Source organism: Phodopus roborovskii, unplaced genomic scaffold (genome assembly GCF_943737965.1).
Source record: "Phodopus roborovskii unplaced genomic scaffold, PHOROB, whole genome shotgun sequence".
Lineage (NCBI taxonomy): Eukaryota > Metazoa > Chordata > Mammalia > Rodentia > Cricetidae > Phodopus > Phodopus roborovskii.
The window spans coordinates 46,385,487-46,411,101 of NW_026126407.1; the positions used below are offsets into that span (position 1 = coordinate 46,385,487).

General features: G+C 45.1%; 1 protein-coding gene across 1 annotated transcript; it reads left to right on the plus strand.

Annotated features, from left to right (window-relative positions):
• Atp6v0e1 (ATPase H+ transporting V0 subunit e1) lies at nt 1-24,845 on the plus strand. The gene is made up of 4 exons (XM_051181005.1): nt 1-174; nt 7,256-7,303; nt 20,437-20,566; nt 24,375-24,845. The coding sequence occupies exons 1-3, from the start codon at nt 71-73 to the stop codon at nt 20,528-20,530; spliced, it is 246 nt and encodes an 81-aa protein (XP_051036962.1). The 5' UTR covers nt 1-70; the 3' UTR covers nt 20,531-20,566; nt 24,375-24,845.
• The last annotated feature ends 770 nt before the right edge of the window (nt 24,846-25,615 follow it).

Sequence of the window (25,615 nt, forward strand, 5' to 3'; positions counted from 1 at the left end):
AACCGCTGTTGACACTTCCGGGTGGGACGAGAGTGAGGTAGCGGAGTGGTTCGCCTTCTGGGGTACAAGCATGGCGTACCACGGCCTCACTGTGCCTCTGATCGTGATGAGCGTTTTCTGGGGCTTCGTGGGCCTTCTCGTGCCCTGGTTTATCCCCAAGGGTCCTAACAGGGGGTAAGTACGCCAGGCCCGAGGCGGTGGGAGCGGAGGAGCACGGCGGGAGGATCACGGAGGGAAGGACCACGCGTGGAGGACTGCAGAGGGAGGATGAGGCGGGGAGGACCACAGAGGGGAGGATCGCATGCGCTCTTGGGAACCTGTCAGTATCCCTGGCCGGAACGAGAGGTCACCTCTGGCAGCCCCTCCCGGAAGTGGTTTTTAGGGAATGCTTTTTGTCTTGATGGACTGAAGGTGTGCACATTGACTGCGGAGAAGTTAGGGCGCCTCCCGAGCCAGTCTCACTGCTTTGGTCCTGTCTTTCACGCACTGGAGGCTTTTTGCCCATACTTCAAAGAAAGGGGTCTGAGAAAACAGAAATAGCCCTCTCCGTCCCCGATGCTGTCGCAGTTGAGGACTCTGACAAGCATGCTAGATAGTGTTGAGCTCAGCCTTTACGTCTAGTGGGCCCAACCCAGGGGGATGTGAGCCTGATCTAAGCGAGGTTAAATCATCTGGAGCCGAAGGTATTGTTTAGAAACCTCTGCGTCATACCTTCCAGGGCGCTCCTGCCCTTGCGTGTAAACGAGTATTTACATTGGTTGGCCAAGATAGATTTGCATTCCCCCACCCAAGGTTTTGCTAAACGTTGCTTTCTTTGTTTGGAAATAAACTTCTGTATTATAGTGTAAACCGGACCTCTTCAGAGGAGCATGGGGACACCCTCTTTCTAGTTCCCCTTTTTGAATTTCAATCATTTTTCCCATATCAGCTCAAGATCATGTGGAGGTGACAATACCGAAGCCATAGTTTGTCAGAAATGTCCTTTGCTTTAATGGGTCAGACAGTAAGTGGTGGCTGCATGGTGCTTAGCGCCACAGCACTTCTCAGAATAGACAATGTGTACTGAGGCAGACGTTTTTTTTTTAATTAAAGGATGCTTTAGTGTGTTTTGTGGCATTGGCTTCTATTACCGTCTGGAAAATACTGACTTTTAAAAATAAACGCTGTTTCTATTAGCCTAAAAAAAAGGCAAAACATTTTTAAGATTTATTTATTATTTATTTTATGGTATAGGTTTTGCCTGCATATATATAAGGGCACCTTGTGTGTGCAATGCCCACAGAGTGCTTCAGATCTCTTGGAATTGGGGCTACAGTTATGAGCTGCCATGTGGGTGTTGGGATTTCAATCCAGGTTTCTGGAAGATTAAGTGCTCTTAACCAAAGAGCCATTTTTCCAGCCCCCAAATAAATCACTTTTTAAAGGGAAATGATAAGTCAGTTTCTATCACTTATAAGCATCAAGTCCCACCTCTGGCTAGTAGGTCTATAGGATCATCTTCAATTTACAGCAGTTGATATGGTATCAGAATTCTGTTGTTATTAAAGTAATTTATATTAACTGAATTCAATTGCACCCCACCACCACCCCCCTGGAGCTAAAGACAACAAAATGCCACTGTTGGGTGTATATCAACTGTGTTTCATCCCATCACTGTCTGACTTTCTGGTCTGTGTCCCTGGAAAGCCCTTACTAATATTTGGAGTTCAGACCACTCCTTTCTTAAAACTCTGCTGTCTGCACATCCTTTGCAGCAGGTGCCACCCCATTAGGTAGAGTACTGAAACCCCTGTTGTTTATAGCCAGTTGTTCAGTCTGTTTGGTCTGCAGTGACCTAGTATCTGGGCCTCGTCCGCAGCCTCCACTGCATTCCTGTGTTGCCTGCTCTTGGCAGGATTGAGCAGGCCGTGTATGGTGCCTCCTAGGACTTAGAAAGGTGATTGAGCTCTGTGACCTTGGAAGATTTAGTTAGCTTCCTCATGTTCCATTTATTTATTTACTGAAACACAGGCATTTCCGGGTTAATTAATACCATTTCCCTTTTACACCCAGAAAAAAATTACAGATCAAAAAAAAATTTTTTTTAAATTTATGCAAGAACTGGCCTGATTCTTGGACCCCGGTGATTTCTTTTCTCTATGTGTGTGGTGGTAGGACAGAGAGAGGATAGCTGGGGAGTGAGCTCAGAGCCTCCCACCTTCTAGGCAAGCACTCTGCCACTGAGCTGAATCCCCAGCCACCACACCGAATGTTTGGTACAGGAAACCTTTTCTGATTTGAGGGATTAGGAAATTTTCATTAAGGAAATAAGGAAGTGTGTAAAAGAGGAGTGAAACAAAGAGGACCTCTGTGTTGGATGCTTTCCCTTCCACGGTGCTTGGAAAATGGTGTGGTTAGGAGGCTATGAGGATCCGGCGAGACAGCAAGGTGGCTGGAGGGACAAGGCCCCTTCCCAACCTGTGTGAGCAGGGAGCCAGCCCTCTGCTCTTCCTTGGGTTTTTCCTGCAGTGGGACATGGTCAGGACACAGGTCCTGTCTGTGCCTGCTCTTGGCCAGAACAGTCTGGCCATGCCTGTCCTTTGTGATCTCTCTCTTTTCTTTAGAAGCTACAGATTCTCCAGAAGCGGCAAACTCTTCTCGGGCTCTCCTTGCCAGACGTGGGGAGCACACAGGGGTTAGTGCTTCATCAACATTTTGGAGCTTGAAGGGTATAGAAAGTCACATACTGAGGGCTGGCTACTGGCCTCACTGGGTAAAGGTGCTTGCTGCCATCCATGTCTGACAACCCCACAAATTGTTCTCTGATTTCTTCTTGCACACCATGCAAGTTAAGTGAATTTAGTGCTCTTCTGGAGGATCTGAGTTCGGTTCCCTGTTCTCATGTGAGGTGGTTCAAAACTGCTTGTAAAGCCAGGTGGTGGTGGCCAGCTCCTTTAATCTGAGCACTCAGGAGGCAGAGGCAGGCAAATCTCTTGTGTTTTAGGCCAGCCTGGACTACAGATTGAGTTCCAGGACAGCTGGGACTACACAGAGAAACCCTGTCTCAAAACCAAAACAAATAAAACAAACAAATTAACAGACAAAACCCTGTAACTCCAACTCTAGGGAATGAACTTGATCTTCTGGTGTCTATGGGCACCTGCATTCATCTGTGCACTCGCACACATAATTAAAAATACAAAATAAATCTTTTTTAAAAGGTCACGTGCCAAGGCCATATACCACAATATATGTGTACATGTTTGTTTTGTGAATGTGTGTATATAGATGTATTATGTATTGCTGAGACATTTGAAAATAAATTGCAGTCGATGACTCTCCAGTCGGCATGACTGTGTGCAGCTCCTGTGGGGCAGTGTTTGAAGGGGAGCATTTTCCTGCAGCAGCTAATGTTAGGTGTGTAATACAAAGGCTTCTCAGCCACTTCCATTCTCTAAGGTACCTTTGGGAGGAAGAGAGAAGACAGAAGGGATTCTAAGCTAGGCTCAGGAACGGAAGAGCAGAAACTTGGAACTGACATGCACATGTGTTGGGGGAACAGTAGAGGGTGGGTAAAGGCGCCAGCCTTCAGGAGGAGGGGGTTGAAGAGTTGGAGTTTGGAAGACTGGCCTTCTGTCTGTCCATCTTTATGTAGCCTAGGCTAACTTCAAACTTGCCATCCTCCTACCTTGGCCTAGGGTTACAGATGTGCACCACCACAGCCAGCTGGGTGAATAAGTGATTGTGTAGGTCCTCACTGTTTTGTACAACTGTCATGTTCCCTTGTCTTTAAAATGTGTGTAGAAGTGCTGGAAAGGTGGCTCAGCAGCTAAGAGCGTTTGCTCTTGGAGAGGACCAGAGTTTGGTTCCCAGGACTCATACCAGGCAGTTCATCACCACCTACAACTCCAGTTTCAGACAATCCAAACACTCTGCCTCCATGACCATCTGCACTGTGTGCACTCCCCCACTCCACACTCAAATAGTTAAAAATAAAATGCATCCAAGATCTGCCTGACTCTTGCTACCCACACTGCTCTGAGCCTTCTGCACTTGTTCTGAAGGCCCAGCCTCCGAGTACACACCCTCCTGCCTTTTCCCCTTGTCTCTCTTCCCCCAGCCTAGCTCAACCCAGATAAGAGATCATGGGAGAAGTCACACAGGGTTTTGTCAGTTTTCTTCAGGTCCCTCCTGATAATGTTGTAGGTAGGCTCTGGGATAAAACTCCTTGACTTCACCTCCTGCCTGCCACGTTGGTCTTGCTGGTCTTGTTTCAGCAACCCAGACCTCCTTCCTCTGAACCTCCAAGTCCCCTCTCAGCTCATGCCTGGGTTTACTGTCCCACTGCTGGGAGCCCTCACTCACACAAGTCTGCAGTCAGACTCCATCACTTCCCAAGGCCTTTTCACTCTTTAAGGTCACCACAGCCCCTGCACATCTGTCTTCCTCCCCCTGCTTTATTTTCATGGGTCAGCACTTGCTGATCCCTCAATATGCTAATGATAGGTAATTGTCTGTTGTTCATCTTATGTGTTGTCTGCCCTCCCCTCTCCCCCATCCTGTAAACTTCACAGGGAAGGGCAGGATAGACTTTTAACATTTTTTTTTTTTTTTTTTTTTTTTTGCATGTGTGTGGAAGTTTTTGTCTGTATGTATGCCTGTGCAACACATGCATGTAGTTCCCAGAGACACCAGATGAGGGCAGCAGATCTCCTAGAACTGGAGTTACAGACAGCTACTATGTGAGTGCCTGGAACTAAATCTAGGTCCTTTGAAAGAGCAGCCAGTACTCTTAACCTTTGAGCCATCTCTCCAATGATGAGCACAGACATTTAAAATCAATCTTATGCGTTGCTCTAGAGCCTGATACACCCCAGGTACTTCATGTAGAATTGTGGGGGTGAAGGAATATACCAATAGACGAACCACAGGAAATTCATGCCCAGATCTTCTAAAGGTTTAGCAAAAATAAGCTGTCCTTCTGACATTTGTCCTGTTTGCTCCAGGGTATGGCAATCACCCCTGCAGGAAATAGGCTTCACTGAAGAGTGTAATAAAAGGCTATTTCTGAAAGATTGATCTGATTGATTATAGAGCGAATAAAAGGACTGGAAGTTTTGAATCTACCTGAAATAAGTTAACCAAACAGTGAATTTTGTTGCTATCAAGTGAATGGAAAAAAAGAAATCCACCAAGGAGGGAGATGCTGCAAAGGACAAGTCCACAGCATGGGTGGGCATACAGGGGAGGCTGGAGCAGATGATGGCAGAGTTAAAGTTGATTAGGGGAGATGACAGTCCTTATGAGTACTGTGTGTGTATGATACCCAGGGCACTCCCCATGCTTGCTCTGCCACTGAGCCACACTACAGCCTTGGGAACTAAGCTTCAGAAGGGGAGTGCTTAGAGAGGATAATGAGTTCTGGTGTTATTGTTTGTTTTAAAATTAGGATTTTTAACTCAAGTACCTAGCAAGTTACAGAGGCAGTTTCTCAAAGGAGGCACTTGTGGAGTTGCCTCCAACTCCCCTCACCCCCATTATATCTGATGGTCTGTCTACTCAAAAAAAAAAGAGAGAGAGAGAATATATATATATGTATATATATATATACACACGTATATATATACATATGTATATATATATTATTTTTAAAGATTTGTTGTTTTCAAATTTGTGTGTATGCTCGCACATGTTTGTGGGTACCTATAGAAGCCAGAGGCATTGGATCCCCTGGAACTGGAGTTAAGGGCAGTTGTGAGGGCTGGGAACTGAACTCAGGTCCTCTGTAAGAGCAGGATGTGCTAAGCATGAGTTCTGTTTTAGAAATGATAAAATTGGGCTGGAGAGATGACTTAGCAGTTAAGAGCACTGGCTATTCTTCCAGAGGACCAGGGTTCAGTTCCCAGCACCCACATGGCAGCTCACAGCTGTCTGTAACTTTAGTCATAGGAACCCAGCACCATCATAGACATACATGCAGGCAAAATAATAATGTCCATAAAATAAAAGTAAAATAGATGCTGAAATTCTGCTGGTCAGAGACCCAACTTTGACTTCTCATAAATAAATAGAGATGGGGAGGGGTGCAGGTAGTGAGCTTATTATTATTATTTTTTTTAACATTCCAATCCCAGTTCCCCCTACATCCCCTCTTCTTACTTCCCCTACCCCTCCCCAACCTTCCACCTGCTCCTCAGAAAGGATAAGGCCTCCCCTAGGAAGTCTACGTCTGTCCCATCATCTCGTTGAGGCAGGACTAAGGCACCTCTCCACCCCCACACCCCTGTGTCTATGCTGGGCATGGTGTCTCTCCATATAGAGTGGGCTCCACTAAGTCAGTTTGTGCATTAGAGTTAGATCTTGGACCCACTGCCAGTGGCCTCACGTATTGTCCCAGTTGCACCATTGTCACCTATATTAAGGTCTTATGCAAATTTCCCATTTGTCAGACCTGAGTCAGTGATCTCTCACTAGCTCAGGTCAGCTGATTCTGTGGGTTTCCCCATCATGGTCTTGACTCCTTTGTTCATATTATCACTCCTACCTCACTTCAGTTGTACTCCAGGAGCTCAACCCAATGGTTAGTTGTGGATTTCTGCATCTACTTCCATCTGTTTCTAGAAGAGGGTTCACGCTTCTCTGGGGTTGTGGATTGTAAGCTAGTTATTCTTTGTTTTATGTCTAATATCCACTTATGAGTGAGTACATACCATATTTGTCTTTCTGGGTCTGGGTTACTTCACTCAGGATGGTTTATTCTAGTTCCCTCCATTTGCCTGCAAATTTCAGGATGCCATTGTTTCTTACCACTGAGTAGTACCCCATTGTGTAAATGTACCACATTTTCTTTATCCATTCTTCTGCTGAGGGGTATCTAGGTTGTTTCCAAGTTCTGGCTATTATGAATAATGTTGCTATGAACATAGTTGAGCAAATGTTCTTGTGGTGTGAGTGTGTCTCCTTTGAGTATATGCCCAAAAGTGGGCATAATTCACTGCCAGGAATACTATCAAATGTGGTAGTTCTATTAAAACAGACATCTCAGTTTCCAATCAAACTGTGGCACCAACACATTCCTTTAAAGACAGATGTTTGATTTTGTACTTAAACTTGCGTTCTGTGCGCACTGTGTTGTATTGGATGTTTGGATTAACTGCTGGTCCATTTTCTTGGTACACAGTCCTACAGCCCAGGAGAGCGTGCAGGGATGTAAACTATTCTACAAGGTCTGCATATTCACTCTGTCTAATAACGGCCTTTTCTTTTTCTTTTTTAGAGTTATTATCACCATGTTGGTGACCTGTTCTGTTTGCTGCTATCTCTTGTAAGTATCTCATCTCTTCTACATAATTCGTCTTAAAAACAGTTATTCTTGCTGGGTGGTGGTGGTGCACACCTTGGATCCTGCACTAGGGACATAAAGACAGGTGGATTTCTGTGAGTTCAAAGCTAGCCTGGTCTACAGAGCAAGTTCTAGGACAGGCTCCAAAGCTACAGAGAAACCCTGTCTCGAAAAACAAAAAGAAACAAACAAAAACATTATTCCTGGTACTTTTAATGTGTTCATCGAAACATTATAGGTCATTGGCACTTGTTTATATTTGTTTAATATGTACAAATTGTATCCTCAAATTGAATATGCTCAGAATTTCACATTCCCAAGTGCTCATTGTGTTGGGTAAGAGCTGGCAGATGGGAACACAAATGTAATTTAATTGCTGTAAATGTTAAGCTTATAATTATCTGGAACTTATAATTATACTACTTGATATCTTACTATTGTGACGTAAGTATTTAAATGTACTCTTTTCACTTACACTATATTTTACTTGAATGTAATGACTTTGTTAAGGTAAAACATTTCTTATTGTTTTACACATACGGGTGCTTTGCCTGCCTGTTTCTGTGCCCCATGTGAGTGCAGTGCTCACAGAGGCCAAGAACGGCCTTAGATTCTCTGGCACTGGGGCTACGGGTGGCTTTAAGCCACCATGTGTGTGCTGGGAATCAAGTCTGGTTCCATAGAAGAGCAGCAAGTTCTCTTTTCTTTCTTTGTTTGTTTGTTTTAGAAAACAGAGTGTCCTGGAACTCACTCTTTACACCAGATTGGCCTCAAACTCTCAGAGATCTGCCTCTTGAAGGCTGGGACCAAAGGCATACACCACCACTGCCCAGCTAAAATATGAAGTAGCTTTTCTTTTCTTTTTTTCTTTTTCTCTAGCAAGTGCTCTTAGCTGCTGAGCCATTTTTTCCCTCTAACCTGCTTCTTTTATTATTGAGGTGTGGTACTAAAGACTGAATCCAGGGCCTTATATACACTGAGCCCCCATCCCCAAATAAAGTTGTTCTCTCCTCTCCTCCCCCCTCTATATATATTATAAATAGGTAATAATAAATATATAAAAAAATTACCCTTGAGCACAGTCTCACTCTGTAGCCCTTGCTGGCCTGGAACTCACAGAGATTTGCCTACCTCTACCCCTAAGTGCTGGAATTAAAGGCATACGCTTCTCCACTCATTCCTTCTTTAGACTATTGTTTATTTATTTATTTATTTATTATTTAATTTTATATAACAAAGTCCAATTAAATGAAAACAAACATTTATACACAATATTTGGGAATTTGGGCGTCGTTCTTTCCAAACTACTTCCTGCTGGTAAGGGGCGCTGTCTTGGGGGATTCGAAGAAGATTCAGATATCCTAGCTGTAGTCTGTAGGGCTGTTTTGTCCAGTTGTTTGGAATGTAGGATCAGCTTGTACTCTGTTTCAGGCGGTCTGGTGTGATCAAACCACATTAGTCTGGAAGGAATCCACATCTTTTCATTTTCTGTGGAAACAAAAATAGAAATACTTTTCCCCAGTAACTTGTTCTTCAACTTAAATTTTGGAGTAGACTATTGTTTATCTGATGAACAGAAGTGGAACTAGAATTATGATCAGATTAAGCAAGGATAGTTTTTGTAAAAAATTATTATAAGCTGTATCCAAATCTAACAACTGGCATCTGTCTGAATAGATTATATAAATTATTGAGTGAAAGCTAACTTTTCCCCTCAGCACACTTGGGACACTGTTCTTCAATCATTGAAAAGACAGAAGTGGCTGGACAGCATTGAGCTCTTTTAAAGATGTTTCCCAAAGTTGTCCACACTCTACTCTCTCCTTTCCTGAATAATATGGACCAAGATTAAAACTGAGTCTTAACCTTGGAGCAAATAACTACCACAAAGTGCTTGAAAGGGCATGCGATTTCTTCTCTTTTACACTACTAAAACAGAGCACACACTAGAAAGTTACCCCTTTACGGGTTTCCTTGCTGGTTTTCTTTCTTGTTGAAATCTCACTGGAGCTTACTGTGTAACCCAGGTTGTCCTCACATTTACAACAGTCCTCCTGCCTCAGCCTCTCTGTTCTGCAACTTGTCATATAATCTAGAATATCCTGGACATAGAGTCTCAGTGAGGAATTGTTTGGATTGGGTTAGTGGGCATGCCTTGGGAAGTGTCTTTAATTGGAAGGCCCACCCTGAATGAGGCCTGCACAGGGAGTGCTTGGCTTGGGCCCTAGACTAGAGGAGAGTGGAGAAAGTGAGCCGAGCAGGAGGCACCCAGGCATTCACTCGCTCCCGACTGGCCCACACCAGCTGCTTTCAGTCCTTGTTGCCTTGCCTCCTTGCTCTAACAGACTACAACCTGGCATTGTGAGCTAACGGAAACCCTTTCTCTCCTAAGTTGCTTCTCAGGGTGTTTTCACAGGGATGACACTGGGTGTTCCCAGGTTCGGGGTTCCAGGCCTGAGCCAGAGTGTAGAACCTGTCATTCTCTTTTCACAGAACATCATCTAGCTCCCCGAGTCTTAGCTGATGTGGCTGGGTGTGTGTGTGTGTGTGTGTGTGTGTGTGTGTAGTGTGTGAAAATGGTGATGGCCACAGAATTGTTCATGTTAGGGTCTGAGAGAAGCCCCCCCCCAAGAAAAGAACAACAGTCACATATGTAATAAACAAGAGCGCTTTATTTAATCCAATGTTGGGGGTGGCAAATATCAACCCCCAAAGAAGGTCACAAGCTTTTAAGTGGAGTTAGGGGAATTCCAGGGAGGAGGGATTGATTCATCTGAGGCTGATTGGTAGAGGAAAGATTAGTCTGGGGGCTGGCTGGGGGAGGGGCTGACTGGTGGGAGGCTGAATGGTTAGGGGCTTTTCAGTGGCAGGGTAGGGAAAGGTACCTTTAGCCATCAGGAGACTGTTGTCCTCTACTGAGCCAACGGAAGGTTGACTGATTGCCTCTGAGTTGTGGTTCTACTGGAGAACTGTTTGCTCAGCTCCAGTTACCTCCAACAAATGGAAACTAAGGCCTTGCCCCTGGCAGGGGCCGTTACAAACCTGTCATGGCTCTGGTCTGGCTCCCTGGCCTTCTTAGTTTAGTGCCACCATGAGCAGAAAACAGCAATTTCAATCCATCCTGAGATGAAATGCCAGGACCCTCATGCCTTGGCACCCGTGAATGTGTAATGTCCTGGGGCTTCTGCATAAGGATTTTAATGAAGTTTGTGTAAATGAGGAGAGACTCCTACCGAGACTCTTGGCTTTCTGTACACCCCTTCAGTGACTCCTAAGCAAGGCTTTAGATCTGTCTTACAGGTGCTAAATGATCTCGTGGTGTCTGGCTATGCTGACACTAAACTTTGATGATGGGTTGGATGGAGTTCACTTTTTTCTATGTATTTTGGCTAGAGCGGGGAAAAGACTCTATGGTGGCAGTCTGGCAAAGAGGAGTAGTATCTTACAGTAGCTGAAGAGGGAAGCGCAAATTCGTGTGTCATCATCAAGTTCATTTTGTTTGGGATAGGGTTTCCCTGTAGCCCTGTCTGGCTTAGAATTCACCGTGTAGACTGGGCTAGCCTCAACTCACAGAGATTCAGCTGCCTCTGCCTTCCAAGCACGGGGATTAAAAAGTCATGGCCAGCTCGATTTTGACTTTCTAAACCTACTGTATTCTCTCTCTAATTTTCCCACTTTTAAAAGTTACCAGCTCACAGGCAAGCTCATTTCACCCCCTCATGTTCTACCTCAGATTATTTTGAAGCAAATCTTGTTCATCCTGTGTCTTAGAGATGACCACCATTTCAGACGTAACCACAGTATGGCTACCGTACTCTAAAATTAGCTTCAAGTAGCTCCAGGTAAAATTATCCTATTGCATTTCACTTCCCTGACTGTCTTATTTATTTAGTTTGTGTGGGTAGTGAGCCACGAAAGCATGGCACCTTGTGATTGGTGAATGGGCTCTTGGGGAGGTGCTGCATTGGCACTCCCATTGGCACCTTGGGTAAAAGCCAAGGGTGCTGATAAATCAACATTGTGTTCTGCCCAGGACACCTCTGCCTTGCTTCTGACAAGTTTGTGTTCCAAAATGTCAGTAGTGCCAGTGTTAAGAAACACTGACCTGAAGGAAGGGATAGAGAGAAAAAGAGAGAAGTGAGCAGTACCAGCGCTGAGATATCACATGGTCGTCTCTCTTTCCTGAGCCTTTACTGACCATAGTTCCAGTCATTCAAAATCAACCGCAGCCCAGTACTTGTCTTGATTCTTTCGAGAGAGATCACATAGCTCTCATTGTGATGTGTTCTGTCTTACTGATCTCCTGTGTCTGGCTTATGATTTCAGTGTCCCCATTGGTGTGTGAACCTAGGGAGCTGTGTGGGTTAAAGCTGGGTATCAGTGACTCAGGGTCTACTGGGTGTCTTGGAACAGGACCCACATAGGTGAGATGGGATTACTATTTAGATGAAAATGTGGCAGAGAAAGGCCTCCAGAGCAGCCTCTGTGATTGGAAGCTGGACTGGTTGGTAGGTGGGAAACCAGCTGCATGTTCCCTAGAGAAGCCCCTTTGCACAAGATGGAGGGGAACTGTCCGACAGTAGCACAGGAATGTCTCTGATCTCATTGCCCAGGAGTGGTCTGCCTTCTGCTTGGGAGAGCTTGAAGGAACGAGGGAGGAAGCTGCAGTGGAAAATACCAAGGCATGGGGTTTAGGTTGTGGTGGGTGAACCTGGGAGGTTTGGATTTCTGGCAAAATCAGGGTAAGCAAAGGTAAGAGAACCTTCGAGCTTATTTCCTATGACCTCTTAGTCAGGGTTGGATGTGCACACTCCCCACAGTTCTGGGCAGTGCCAGGCTTGGGCATTTAGGCACTGCTACTCCCCTAGACTGCTGGCACCGAGGTCAAGGCTGACCCAGTTTCCCTGATAAAGACAGGCAGTCATTTTTCTTTTCTTGTTTAGTGCTAGAGACTGAACCCAGCGTCTTGCCCACTCCACTGCTCAGCTACATTGCTAACACTTGTACCATTTCTTTGCTGTGTCTGTTTTTTGAGAGTGTTTCAGGAGGTATCCCAGGCTGGCTGTGAACTCCTGATCCTTCTGCCTCTGCCTTCTGAGTGTTAGGATTACAGGCATGCACTACCACTCTGTGCCTTACCGATTTTTGAGAACTTCCTTGCTTCATTAAATAGTTTCGGCTTTTTTATTCAAAAATAGTTTTGCTATGTATGTATGAGTTTTTTACCTGTCCTGACTGTCTGTTCTGTCATTGAGCATATTCTCTCTCTCTCTCCTCCTTTCCTTTAAAGACAGGGTCTTCTGTAGCTTGACTGGCCTGAAACTCACTCTGTAGACCTAGTCAATGCTGAGGGTCTTTGCCTTTTAGTCTAATTTAGTTTTAATTTGTTGAGACAAGTCTGACTGCATAGTCCAGGCTGCCTTGCACCTTCCAAGTATTAGAATTGCAGGTATGTTGCCTTATATTTACAGACATGTGGCACGTGGTTGTATATACCCAGCAATCTTTGTCTTTTAATATATAAGCTTAATGTAACTATTAGCATGCTAACTTTAGGCTACTTTATTGTTTTGATTATTTCGTCAGATTTCTGTTCCTCTATTCTTTTCCTGTCACATCTTTCAAATAAGATTAACTGAATGTTAGTGATTTTTAATTTTCTTTAAGACCATACATATTAACTGCACTTTTTAAATTAAAAATTAAATTAATTAAAAATTAATTGTGGCCAGGTAGTGGTGATACACGCCTTTAATCCCAGCACTCAGGGAGGCAGAGTCAGGTGGATCTCTGAGTTGGAGGCCAGCCTGTTCTATCTGCAGAGTGAGTTCCAGAACAGCCAGAGATACACAGTGAAACCCTGTCTCAAAAAAAAAAAAAAAAACCAAATTAATTGTGTGTGTATTTGTGCACGTGAGTACATTACCTGTGGAGAACAGAAGAGAGCATTGGATCCCCTCGATACAATGAGTTTCTTTGCTAGAGCTGAATTATAGGAGGTTGTGAGCCACACAGTGTGGTTGGGTCCTTTGGGAGAGAGCAGCAAGTACTTTTAATAGCTAAGCTGTCTCCCAGTAATTCCCCCCCTCCTTTCTTCCTTTCTTCCTTCTTTCCTTCCTTCCTTCCTTCCTTCCTTCCTTTCTTCCTTTCTTTCTTTCTTTTTCTTTTTCTTTTTTTTTTTTTTTTTGGTGTGTTTTTTCGAGACAGGATCTCTCTGTGGCTTTGGAGGCTGTCCTGGAACTGCTCTTGTGGTCTCAAACTCACAGAGATCCACTTGCCTCTGCCTCCCGAGTGCTGGGATTAAAGGCTGTGTCACCACCCGGCCCACCCTCTCTCAATATGTTTTAAATGTATTTATTTGGGATGGGGCAGGTGTGTGGAGGTCAGAAGACAATCTTCAGGGGTCAGTTCTTTCCTTCCACCTTAGGAGTTTTGGAAATCAGCTCAAGTTATCAGGCTGGGCAGTGGGCTGCTCTACCTGAAGCTGTCTCCCTAGTCCCTCTCCCCGAGTAATTCAGTATTCAAAAATAAAAACCTTTGGGGTTCCAGCTTTCCTGCGTGATGTTTGTGGTTTCTCAGACTGGTGGCTCTGGGAGGACCCTGGGCTTTGGTGTTTCTCAGCCTGGTAAAATCTGTAGGTGAAAAGTCCAGGCTCATCTGTCTACCCAACAGCCGTGGAGAGCACCTGCAGCCACCTCACTCCCCTCCCTGGATAATTGCCATCATTTAATTTTCCGCCTGAGAATTGCTTAATGTCTCTCCAAGGTACATTTATGATGTTTATATATAGGAGAGGAGAGACCACAGAGCCTGGCCCGGCATGCTATCATTACCTGCTTTATGGAGGCATATATTAGAGTCTTTTCCACTGTGATATAGCAGGCAAGTGGTATTTTGAAGCCCCATTTTTTCAGTCCCTTGCACACAACGAGGGCTTGGTAGGTACTTTGGTTTGAAAGACCTAGTTTAGAAAATGAGTCTTTTTGAAGTCCCGGGGGAAGAAAGGAATGAAATTTCAAGTTTAAAACTGGCAAAATGAGGGTGTATTCCTGTGCTAGCAGAGGAGCCACAGTGGTAAGGTTGGCAGCCAGTTAATAGAAAACATGTTTGCGTCTTCTCATCTGGAGCTTGGGGTTCTCTGCCAAGCCCTCAGGCTGTGCCAGAATTTAGTTCTTTGTGGTAACAAGACTGAAGTCCCTATTTCCTCACTGGCTATTAGTTAGCCACCACCCTGCCCTAGAGGTCACTGACATTCCATTCAGCCCCTCCATCTTGAACGCCAGCAGCAGCATCTCCTTTGTGTGGGATTCTTTCCACCCTTTAGGGATTTTCTCAGATTTATTTATTTAGTAACAAGCGGAGACAGAGGACAACTTGTAGGAATTGTTTCTGGTCCTGGCGGTCAAGCTCAGGTTGTAAGGTTGGCAGCAAGCACCTTCACCTGAACCATCTTCCTGACCCATGTTCACCCTTTAGTAGTTACAGAGTTGTACCTCAGTGGTGGAGCATTTGCCTTTCGTGCAAGAAGCTATGGGTTCCATTCCCAGCACTAGGGGAAGCAGGTTTGCAGGAAGGAGAAGAGCCAAGAAAGAAAAACCTTAGATGGGATTCAGATGGGGATGGCGCAGGCTACAAGAGAGGAGCAGTGTTCATTGATTATACCAGGCCTGCCGGAGTTGTTTAAAGCTGTGGATCATTCAGGAGGCCATGCCCTGGATGGCAGGCTGGAGGGTGGGGTGCCCCTGTGCCGATCTGGAGCACATGCCCCACAGGGCTCTGGTTCCATGTCATTGTCAGGCCAAGGACTTCCAGATCAGAGAGCCCCTAGGAGCTTTTCAGTGTCCTCATACCCACCCAGTGACCTCCAGCCCAGGCCTACAGTTCCCCTCAGCTGTCTTTTAGAAAGCAAAAAGTGGAGCTCATTTTAAGGGGCAGTATGGGAACCCATAACAGATCCTTGCCACATACTGACTGAAAGGTTGTGTGTGAGGTTATAACCCAGGCAGTTGCTTGTCCATGTCTTTGGCGGGCAGGCCTGTTCCTTCTCAGACATTACTTGATCACCTCAGGTCTACCCAGGAAGATACTCTCCCTTTCTTTGAGCCTGATCTATGGTGTGATGCAGTCTACAGGAGCATCTGTCACATTCCCCGTGTAGGGCATGCATGTTGGAGGTAACATGGGAAACATGGGGGATACCACAGAAATCTACCCAGAAAGCAAGAAGCATGGGGTTATTTTAAACTTCTGCTTACCAGCCACCACAGAGCCTCTAATACTTAGAGGTAAGTATTTACAAGTGGGGACAGACTTTGGTTGTAAGGTCACTTGCCTAGAGCCATTCCACCAGCATTTGTGATACTTAAGAGTTAAAATCCCACTTTGGTACTAAATCTCTCTATTTTCTAGTAACTTCAACGTAGCATCCCTGCCTTTCAAGATGTTTGTGTCATTAGGTTGGAGACAGAATTCCATGTAGTCAGCTAACCCTAACCCCTAACCCTAACCCTAACCCTAACCCTTCAGGAAGGGAGCCAGGACAAGGCAATGTTCTGCTATAAGGTATCCACCGGCAGAGGTCACTCCTGTCATGGCCCATACTAGGAGGACTGTGGACAGAGGAGCCATACTGGCCGGACTTTCCCCATTCCATCAAGGAAGTTGACAAGGTCCTACATGTGCTTCACTAGGAACTAGGCCACACCCATATTCCCTGTTCCTCCTTCTTCATGTAGATCAAAACTACTAAGCCGGATTTGAGAACTGGGTACAGCTTCCTGGCAAAGTAATGTATTCTGTGCTTGGAGAACTCTCCCAGCTGGGCTGGGGGCCACTGGCCTGTCTGTGGGGAGCACAGTCTTTTGCCATCCCTGGTATCTTGGCATCCTCAGAGCCCAACATGGTTATGACCCCTGGAAATGATTGTGGGGTAGGGAATTCAAGAATAGCCTGGGTAATTTAGCAAGACCTTATCTCAAAATAATAATAATAATAATAGTAATAGTAGGCTGGGAGTGTATCTCAGTAATAGAGCGCTTACCTAGCATCTGTAGATCCTACTTTCAACCCAGTAACTCCCCAAAAGAGGAGCTTGGGTTTGCACTGGGTCCACCCCAGTTCTACAGCTCCCCTAACTGCTGCTGTGTCACCGCTGTCCTCCAGAAGCCTCTCAGCTGATGGTCATTAGGCCTTCGGGCTGTGGAGCCATGTGGAACAGTTTGGGCAAGCGGAAGGGTACAGTTCGTTCCTTCTGGTTACACAACAAGGCAGGGATCCGCCAGAACACAGGCCCTTCCTCCCCTGGCGTCATCAGGTCACAGCAGGCTGCTTTCTTCCTTCCAGTGCTCTGTGTGTTTATCAGCTAAAGGGAAACTTTAAGTCTGTGGGTAGTGAGAAGGGCAGGCACTGAGTCCAGTCAGCTGGTGAGAGAGGGAAAATTCCGCTAAAATTTCAAATGAAATAGCCTGTACTGTTTCTCGAGGCATTTTCCTAACAGGATTTGTTTTCTGGTGTGTATATGTGTTGTGGTGGGAGTTGAAATTAACTTTTTCTTTTTCCTTCATTCAAAACATTGGAAACAGTGTCAAGGGCTGTGGCTGGGGCTCAGTATTTGAGTGCTTGTTTACCATGCACAAAGCCCTGGGCTCTGTCTTTCTATCTTTCAAACTGTTTGAAAAACCAAACCAAACCAATTATCCCATCATTACAAGCTGAATGGATGGTGGGTGGTAATATAGTTTTTACTCAGGAGGATACCTTGAGCCTAGAACTTTGAAACCAGCCTGGGCAACATAATGAGACCCACCCCCAAAAAAAACTGCAGGATGGGGAGGGTGTGTGAATCTGGAAACTTCCAAAGACTGTCTTGAGAGAGAAAAGTGATGTTTATTCATTCTTGTGACTGATACTTATTCTTTTCCATGGGCGGGCACCAAAAGCTGTGTATTCTTACTTCAAGAGTTTAGACCTAGCTAAACTCTTGACCTCACTTAAAGCACCACAAAGGCTAGCCGTCCACAGAACAGCATTAGATTGGCCTAGTTTCTGGTCACCTGCTGCCTGCTTCTGCATACTTAGTATTGTGAACATCTAGAAATCACTTAGCCTGCCTCCACCTCAGACTCCTAAACTGCATTAGAACAGCATGGTGATACACCACGTCCTGCAGGTGCCTGAAGAGTTCTTTCAGAGACCCTCTCTCAAGAGTCATTCGTGGCCAGCCTATTGTAAAGAATTTTAGGATCAACTGGAAGATCCTAATCCCAGGGTGTACCCCTTTAATCCCAGCACTCAGGAGGCAGAGGCAGGAGGATCTCTGAGTTCCAACCTGTTCTGCAGATGAGTTCTGCAGAGCTGTACAGAAAAGCCCTATCTCAAAAAACCAAAAAAAAAAGAATTTTAGGATGAGTCAATATGAAGAAAAAGTTGGTGTTTATCAAGACAGGTTTTTAGCATAGATCTAAGCGTGGGCATTGAGAGAGACCTCTTCAGTACACACTCAACACGTGAGTGTGGGGTTTCTGGGGAACAGCAGTGTCTGGTGGGTGTGATAGTGCACCTTTGGTCCCAGCACCTGGGGAGGTGTGGATCATACGTAAAGGAGTAGCCTGGGCTACATAAGACCCTGTCTCATGATTGTGTCTTAACAATAGCTATATGTGTTTTTGATAGCTTTCCAGGAACTGTGGGTTTTTTTTTTTTTTTTTAATTCTTGTAATAAATGAGACCATAGGATGGGTCCTTAAGCTGCAGGTGGCAGGGTAGAAGTGGCTCCAGTCTAGGGAAGTTAAGGCATTTGTCTTGACTATAAATAAACCTCAAAACCTTGTTGGTGAGTGCTACAGGAAGCCACAGATTATAGCTAAGAAAGGGATAAGATTAAAGGCAAGGGTCAAAGGTCAAATATGCTCTGGCCTTGAGCATAGTCTGTCTCTATTTTATTGCTCTTATTTGAAATATCTCTGTAAAAAAGGAGTATTGTCTTTCTATAGGCAGTCTTCACAGTAAAGTTTGTTAGTTGTGCTACTAGTAAAAAATTTCAACCAGCCTGTCCCTTACCACAGCACTCATAATTTTCTCTTCTGACCTTCCTAAGGGTTTTTCAGAAAAGGGCCTGGATGGCTGCCTATGCAGCTGAGACAGCCCCTCCACTGAAGTACCAGTGTTATGTGCCTGCCTGCATGTGTGTGTGTGTCTGCAGAGACCAGAAGAGGGTCATCACATCTGGATTTGAACTTTCAAGGCAGTGGTGAACTACCCACTGTGGATGCTGGGAACCAAGCCTGGGTCCTCTACGAGAGCCCCGTTTGCCCTTAACCACTGAACCATGTGTCCTTTTATTGCTTACTTCACACCCTTGGCAAGGAAATGCCGTGGGGACAGTGTGGGGGCTAATGTATCTTCATAATTTGATGATTCTAAGTGCTGCCAGTTAGGTCAGTCCTATGGAGCACAGGGCTCTTCCTCAGGGCAGCTTGTATCTCCTGCTGGGCTTGGGGAAACCCTGGACTTGGATGGAATTTTCCATGACTCTTTGGCCTCAGAGCTCTTCTGCAATGCAGTGTCTGCCTGTGTTGTCCGGCCCCTCCACACAGTGCGCATGCGTGTGTGCGTACGCGTAGCCTTACTGACAGGCTTGGTGTTGTGTTTATGTTTAATCCTCTAGTTCTGAGGGTGATCAGGGAATCTCATCTGAATTAACTTTTTGTTTGTAAAGTGAATCAGCTTAAGGTATCTGTTTTGGCCTGGTTTTTTCCTGTATCACATTTCTCATCACAGAACGACCTTTTGTGGGCTGGGAAGGCAGATATTTTTTTGTCTGTGGGCACCAGCCCCCAATGCTGAACTGGCTGCTTCTCTGCATTGGCAGTCAGAGCTGGCCTTTTGGTCTTTAGATTGAAAGGATTCCAAAAATGGCGGCCAAAGGAGGAAAAGACCCAACTGATAATGGCCTAGTTGGGTTTGGCTGGTCCCCATCCTGGAGGGGAGTTTGAAAGAGGCAGCTCCCTAATGTACATGCGAGAGGATCGATAGCATGGGGAATGCCAGGGAAACTCAATCTTCTGTTTATCGGTACTTGCACCCCAACACTTACCCCTTCTGCTGCCCATCACAGAGACTTTCTAATGGACTCCCGGGTTTCACATAGGAACTAAAGGCAGTGTGGATTCAGCATCATTCTGGTCTCTGTGGAAATTTCCTCCTTTCCTGCCCCATCCCCCTATCCCCATTTCCATCCCTTTCCCCTGCTTTTCTTCTCTATGTAGCAGTTACCACCTGATATTACATAGGATCTCCCAGGAGAGTGACATACTATCTTCCCTGTGTCACTGGGACCTGGGAGCTAGTAATTGCTCATTAAATATTTGTTCAATAAGCAAAGCAAAATGGTTGAATAGCCAGACACCTGCTTTTCTTTTATTTCTTGCTTTCGACCTTACTTGGTAGTTCTCAACTTCCATTCATTCAGCTCATGAATTACCTCATCGGAACTCCGAAGAGCATGTGAAAAATTTAAAGCTAACCGTGTTGCTGCAGTTTCTGAGATAAAACGAGACACTTGTACTTCCTCTCTAGTTTGTGTGTATAGAGACATACCTTGTAATTTAGATTCAGGAAGTAAATACCCATTTGGATCAGTATAGTGGGACCCAGGAAATGCTTTGCCATGTTTTATTGTGACGGTGCTTAGGAACCCGGTGGGCTAAAATCAGGTCTTAGCTGCACCCCTAAACTAGTACCTTAATGTCTGCACACTGGAGAAGATGAAAGGAAGTTGTGATGGTGACAAATGTGAGAAGGTGAACAGGCTTGGTGGAAAGGATGTCGTGAATTTGGGAAAGCTCACATACTTGGCACCATGATGATGTCATTGAGGAAAGGCAGTGACTCAGCTGTGATGGAACCTCCCTACTTCATCTCCCATGAAGGCACAGTGCAACCTGGGAAATGTTCTCCTCTCAGCTGTCTCCCAGGAGCACGGTGTGTAGCGAAGCCTTGATCAGAATGGAATGCATTGAAGTTGAACTAACATGGGTTTCCACTGTGTATGAAAATGGTTATGTTCTAGCCAATTTCACTACTTTTTGCTCTTGTTCCTCCCCATCGAATTTTAGTTGGCTGATTGCAATTCTGGCCCAGCTCAATCCTCTCTTTGGACCACAATTGAAAAATGAAACCATCTGGTATCTGAAGTACCACTGGCCTTGAGGATGAAGACATGCTCCACAGTGCCCAGGCACTGAGGTGACTATGCCCTTGCCCCTTCACGTGAACATTGTCAGCCAGTCAGCTCGAGTGCTAGCTATGGCTTTTTCCTCAGAACTTCATGGCTGTTTTAAGACAGCTGAAGAACAGACTGTAGTTTGAAAATATGATCTGAAGAACAAAGGCATGATTTACTGGCTGAGTGGCAGGACACTTGTCATCTAATTTGTTCCTTTCCCTGTTATTTCTTTAAATGCAAGTTAGTTTCAAATGTTCAGTACAGAACTGAGCAGTATTCTCAGCATGCATATAAACACACACACACACACACACACACACACACTCTCACACTCTCACACTCACTCACAATTATATGTGTGAGTTCTTTGCCTGTATCTTTCTGTGCATCACATTTGTGGAGTGTCTGAGGCCAGAAGAAGGCATCAGATCCTCTGGAACTGGTGTTGTGTTGCAGGCAGTTCTGAGCTGCCATGTGGGTGCTGGGAGCTGAACTCAGGCTCTCTGTGAAAGCAGCCAACACTAAGCTATCCCTTCAGCCTCAGCACACTTCTTTTTAAGAAAGACTGCTGTATGCCTAGAAGCTTTGAGCAGTAGCTTCTAGCTATAGCGGGCTCAGTTTGTGTCATTTTAACCTGAGTATCTAGTTTTAGTGGCAGCGTATCCCTTGAGATGTACTATAGGATGTGGAACCTCCTTTGCCTCCTTTCTTGCCGACCCTTTGCTCTTGACCTGGTGGTTCCAGGCCTGCAGTTTTCGTGTTGTTACCTCACTAGCATACGCAGCTCTTGTACCCCATTTATGTCACTTAGAAGGCAGATCAGCTGGATATGGTGCTAGCTTTGCTTTAGCTCTTACCATCTCTTCATGCTTCAGATGTTTCAGGGCTCAGCCTGCCTATTGTGCTTACTTCATAGCCACTGTTTCTTTTTTATTTTGTTTTCTTCCTTCCTTCCTTCCTTCCTTCCTTCCTTCCTTCCTTTCTTTCTTTCTTTCTTTCTTCCTCCCTTTGTCTTTTCTTCAATACAGGGCCCTGTGTGGCCCTGGCAGTTCTAGCACTCACTCTGTAAACCAGGCTGGCCTTGAACTCACAGAAATCTTCCTGCCTCTGCCTCCCAAGTGCCTGGCCCTGACCACTGTGTCTGAGTTCTTTCATCTCTACATGCATTTAGCTTTCTAATTTTTAGCCACTCACTGGTACATTGTCTTGAATAGTTAAATGCCTGTGCCTTTGACTGGCTTAGCTCTTGTGCTTGAATAAGACTACCTTTGCATATTATAATAGTTAGTTGAAAAATTTATCTAAATTTGTACAAAAGATTTAGAAACAAAAAACAAGCAGACACATTCATTCAATATCCTTTCTTAAATGGAGGTCTTCATTCTGGCCTTGGTATTTTTATGTTATTTTTTCAGTCTGCCACCCCAACCCCCACCCCCGGCCAGCACACACCATCACCATTCTCAGTTTTATCTGTTGGTTACTATAGTGATTCCCTTGTTTTACAGAACAACACTGTGCACTTTGCATTGATTGTTCCAGCTCCATCCACAGCTAACTATTTACACATCATGGAGAAGATTCTGTGCTTCCTCATGGGCTCATCCAACCACAGCCTTGTAGTACCACACTTAATTGTAGATCAGCTGTTGCTGACCACAGCGCCATGCCTCATAGTCCCACACTGTAGTTCAACTGTAGTTCAACTGTTGTCATTGAGGTTGAATAAAAAGTAGGTGTTGTGTGTGTTTATTAAAAAGTGAAGGCCCACTTGGGAGGCATAGGCAGGAGAATCTCTGTAAGTTCGAGGCCAGTTTAGTCTACAGAGTGAATTCCAGGTCAGCCAAGGCTACACAGAGAAACCATGTCTCAAACAACAACAACAAAAGTGAAAGTCAACTTTCCCTTGTTGTGATTCTTTGTAAAAAAAAAAAAAAATCAAAAAGAAGGGCTGGAGAGATGCTTAAGAGGTTAAGAGTGTGTTTTATTCTTACAGAGGACCCAAGTTCAAATCTCAGGACCATACTACACCACTCACGACCTCTTGCAATTTCAGTTTAAGGAGATCCAGTGCCCTCTTCTGGACCCTGAGGGCAGTTGAACTACATGAGCACATACTCCCCTCATCATACACGCACGCGCGCGCACAGGATAATAAAAGTAAACCTTAAAGAAGTTCACAGAGTAAGGAGGCCTGTCAGTGTGTTCTTCATAGAAGATTCCCACAGAAACATCTGCACTTTCAGGTCAGCTTGATCATTGCCTGGAACAGTTTCTGCAGAGCAGCTGTTCTACCAGCCCAGGCAGGCTCAGAAAGTCATCGGAGACTATAAGAGACAGTCTTGTTCTGGCAGTGGCCACCTTGACCTGGTGCTGCTCTCCTAGTGCACCGTAAAAAACAATCCTTGAGTTATTCCACTTGCCCTTCTGTTTTTCTAGTGTTGGGGATCGAACTCAGGGTCCAGGGCACACTGAGCATGCCCTCTGTCACGCTCTCTGCCAGGGAGCCACAGCCCCAGGTCTGCCTCTCATTAAATCTTGAGTTGAATGCATGCTGTTTGCCGTCTTCTGCAGTGGGACTTAATGGGCCCCCAGAAGGTGATTGTGAGCTTCCTGGTGAGGTTGTCAGGAACCGAACTTGGGTCCTGGAAGAGCAGCAGGCATCTTGTCTTTTTGGTTGTGAGCCTTGCCTAGCCACCTCTCCAGCCTGGCAGCATGCACTCTTAACTAATGAGCCATCTGTGTAGCCCCAGAGCTGTCTACTGTGAGGACACCCTCCCCCTACTGAGCAGCCAGTGTGTAGAGATGCTGACATTAAGCATTTGCCATCTTTACCTGGGTGGTGTTGTCATTGTCACCTGTGCCTGGGGTAGTCAGAATGCGGAACAGCCTGAAAGGCAGCCTGGAGTTCAAGGGGTAAGACGAGGAGCTTGCTAGTCAGTGGGCCAGCAAAGGCAGAACGGAGAGTGCCCATATTGGCTACCAGGTGCTTGCACTGAGGGGGGAAGTGAAGAGCTCCGGAGCTCACCAAATTCGAGCTTGGTTAGTCAGCCTTTTTCTTTTCCTGTTTTTGGTAAGCCACATTTTTGTTTTTGTAGTTGTATGATAGTGATGTCCTTGGTAATTGGACCTCTTCTAGAACATGCCCAAACCTGTGTGATGAGTAAGTCTGGTCATCATCTGAGGTTTGATTTTAAAGTACTGACCTGGTTAACTTTGCGTTGGGAGAGGAGAAGAGACAATCTCACTGTATTGCCCAAACTGGCCTCAGATTCACAGAGATACGCCTGCCTCTGCCTCCTGAGTACTGGGATTAAAGGTGTGTGTCACCACATCTGGCTCACTTTTTATTTTGAGAGAAGACCTCACTAAATTGCTTAGACCAGCCTTATGATTCCTTCTTCAGTCTCAGGGATTACAGGCCTGACTAATTTCCTACTTTCTGCTCTTTCTCTTTCTTGCCCCCATTTTTAAATTTTATATGTAAGGGTATTTGGTTGCATGTGTGCTGTAGCCCTGGCTACTTTTAATTTCCCCCATTTCTTAAATTTTATATATTTGGGGTTTTGTCAGCTTGTTTGTCTGTGTGCCATGTGTGTGTAAGGTCCTCAATGGCTAGAAGAGGCCATCAGGTCCCCTAGGAGTGGAGTTACAGATGGTTGTATGCTTCCGTGTGTGTTCTGGGAATTGAACCCACAACCCCTGGAAGAGCAGCCAGTTTTCTTAACTGCTAAGCCACCTCTCCAGGCCCCTTTCTGCTCTTTTGAAGAAAGGTGAAGGATCTAGATGTTGGAGGATCTTAAGTAACAGGAATGTTTTGTTTTGCAGGTCACAGAGAGAATGCCTTCTAGATGCAAAATCACCTCCACACCCAGACCACCTTCTTCAATAGCCTACTTTGGGCATTGTTACCTGCCTTCACTTGAAGATCTTCCTCTGCATACAGTATTTTTTTCCCTCTCCTTTTTTACATTCTGATGAATTATGTGCCTACTTAGCTGACTTTGTGAGATGTGTCTGCACTCTGCTGAGAGAAAAGATGCTGTTCTGAGAAATCTGTTACTCTTGTCCTGAAGCCCATGGCTTTGAATATGGCTCTTGCCAGCTCACAACTTGAGAGTCAGCGATGTGTTTAAGGTTGCTTCAAGACAAGTAAGACTCAGTGGAAGCAGTCAGGAGTGCCTGCCCAAGAGAAGCTCTACCACAGCAGATAAACACCAAGCTCTATTTTCAGGATGAATTTCTTACTTCTACATCTTTGGAATTTGGAATAAATTATTTTTCTTCTTTCTATGGAAATCTGCCTCCAGTGTTTAAAAAGCTTGATTTTCTAAGCTCTTCTGTCTTTAGATAATGCCTTTTAAAAATGAGGTTGTTGTCTAACCTTAGGTTGGATGTATAATCCGGGCCATGTATAAGATGCCTGAAGAAACTGGTAAGTACTTTTCTTGATCATTCAGTAGCTGTTTGAGAGCTTACTGTAGGCAAGGCATTGGAGGAAGCAAGAATGTTGGAATTGGGGTCCCTGCATGCTCAAGAGCGCACAGGATGTTTGGAGAGAGATGGTTCCTATGCATAGAGTTGTAACATAGTGTCATGCTTGACCTTTGGAAATGATGGTGAGATGTAGGTACATACAGCTTGGTTGCTCCTCCTTGATCTGAGATAAGAGGGTCACTTGAGCTCAGGACTTGGCAGCCAGCCCAGGCAACACAGTGAGACTGTGTGTCTTTTTAAAAATAAAAAGATAGTTGAGGGTGATGTTCAGCCATAGGGACAAGACAGTAAATATGGCTGTGGGTAAAGCTATCACACTCCCAGAAATAGGACACAAGAGATCTAGAGTGATTAAAGGCTTGGGCCAAGGCATGTTTTAGTAGCAGACATCTAAATAATTTGCTAGGTTAGGGGCTGTGTTTGTTTTGCGGCGCTGGGTTGAACCAGGGTCTTGCACAGACTCTTGAGTTTTAAGAAAGAAACTCAAAATTAAAATAGATTGAATTTGCAGCAGTTCACAGTTCCCTGACAGCTAGCCAAGAGCTATTTCCTGTTTTGCAGTTTGCACTTTT

Bases quoted from the DNA above. Each gene is read 5' to 3' on its own strand.
- Atp6v0e1 (XM_051181005.1), top strand. From the start codon at position 71: ATGGCGTACCACGGCCTCACTGTGCCTCTGATCGTGATGAGCGTTTTC. The intron at 175-7,255 runs GTAAGTACGCCA...TTTCTTTTTTAG, and splicing joins CCCAAGGGTCCTAACAGGGG to AGTTATTATCACCATGTTGG. The intron at 7,304-20,436 runs GTAAGTATCTCA...ATCGAATTTTAG, and splicing joins TCTGTTTGCTGCTATCTCTT to TTGGCTGATTGCAATTCTGG.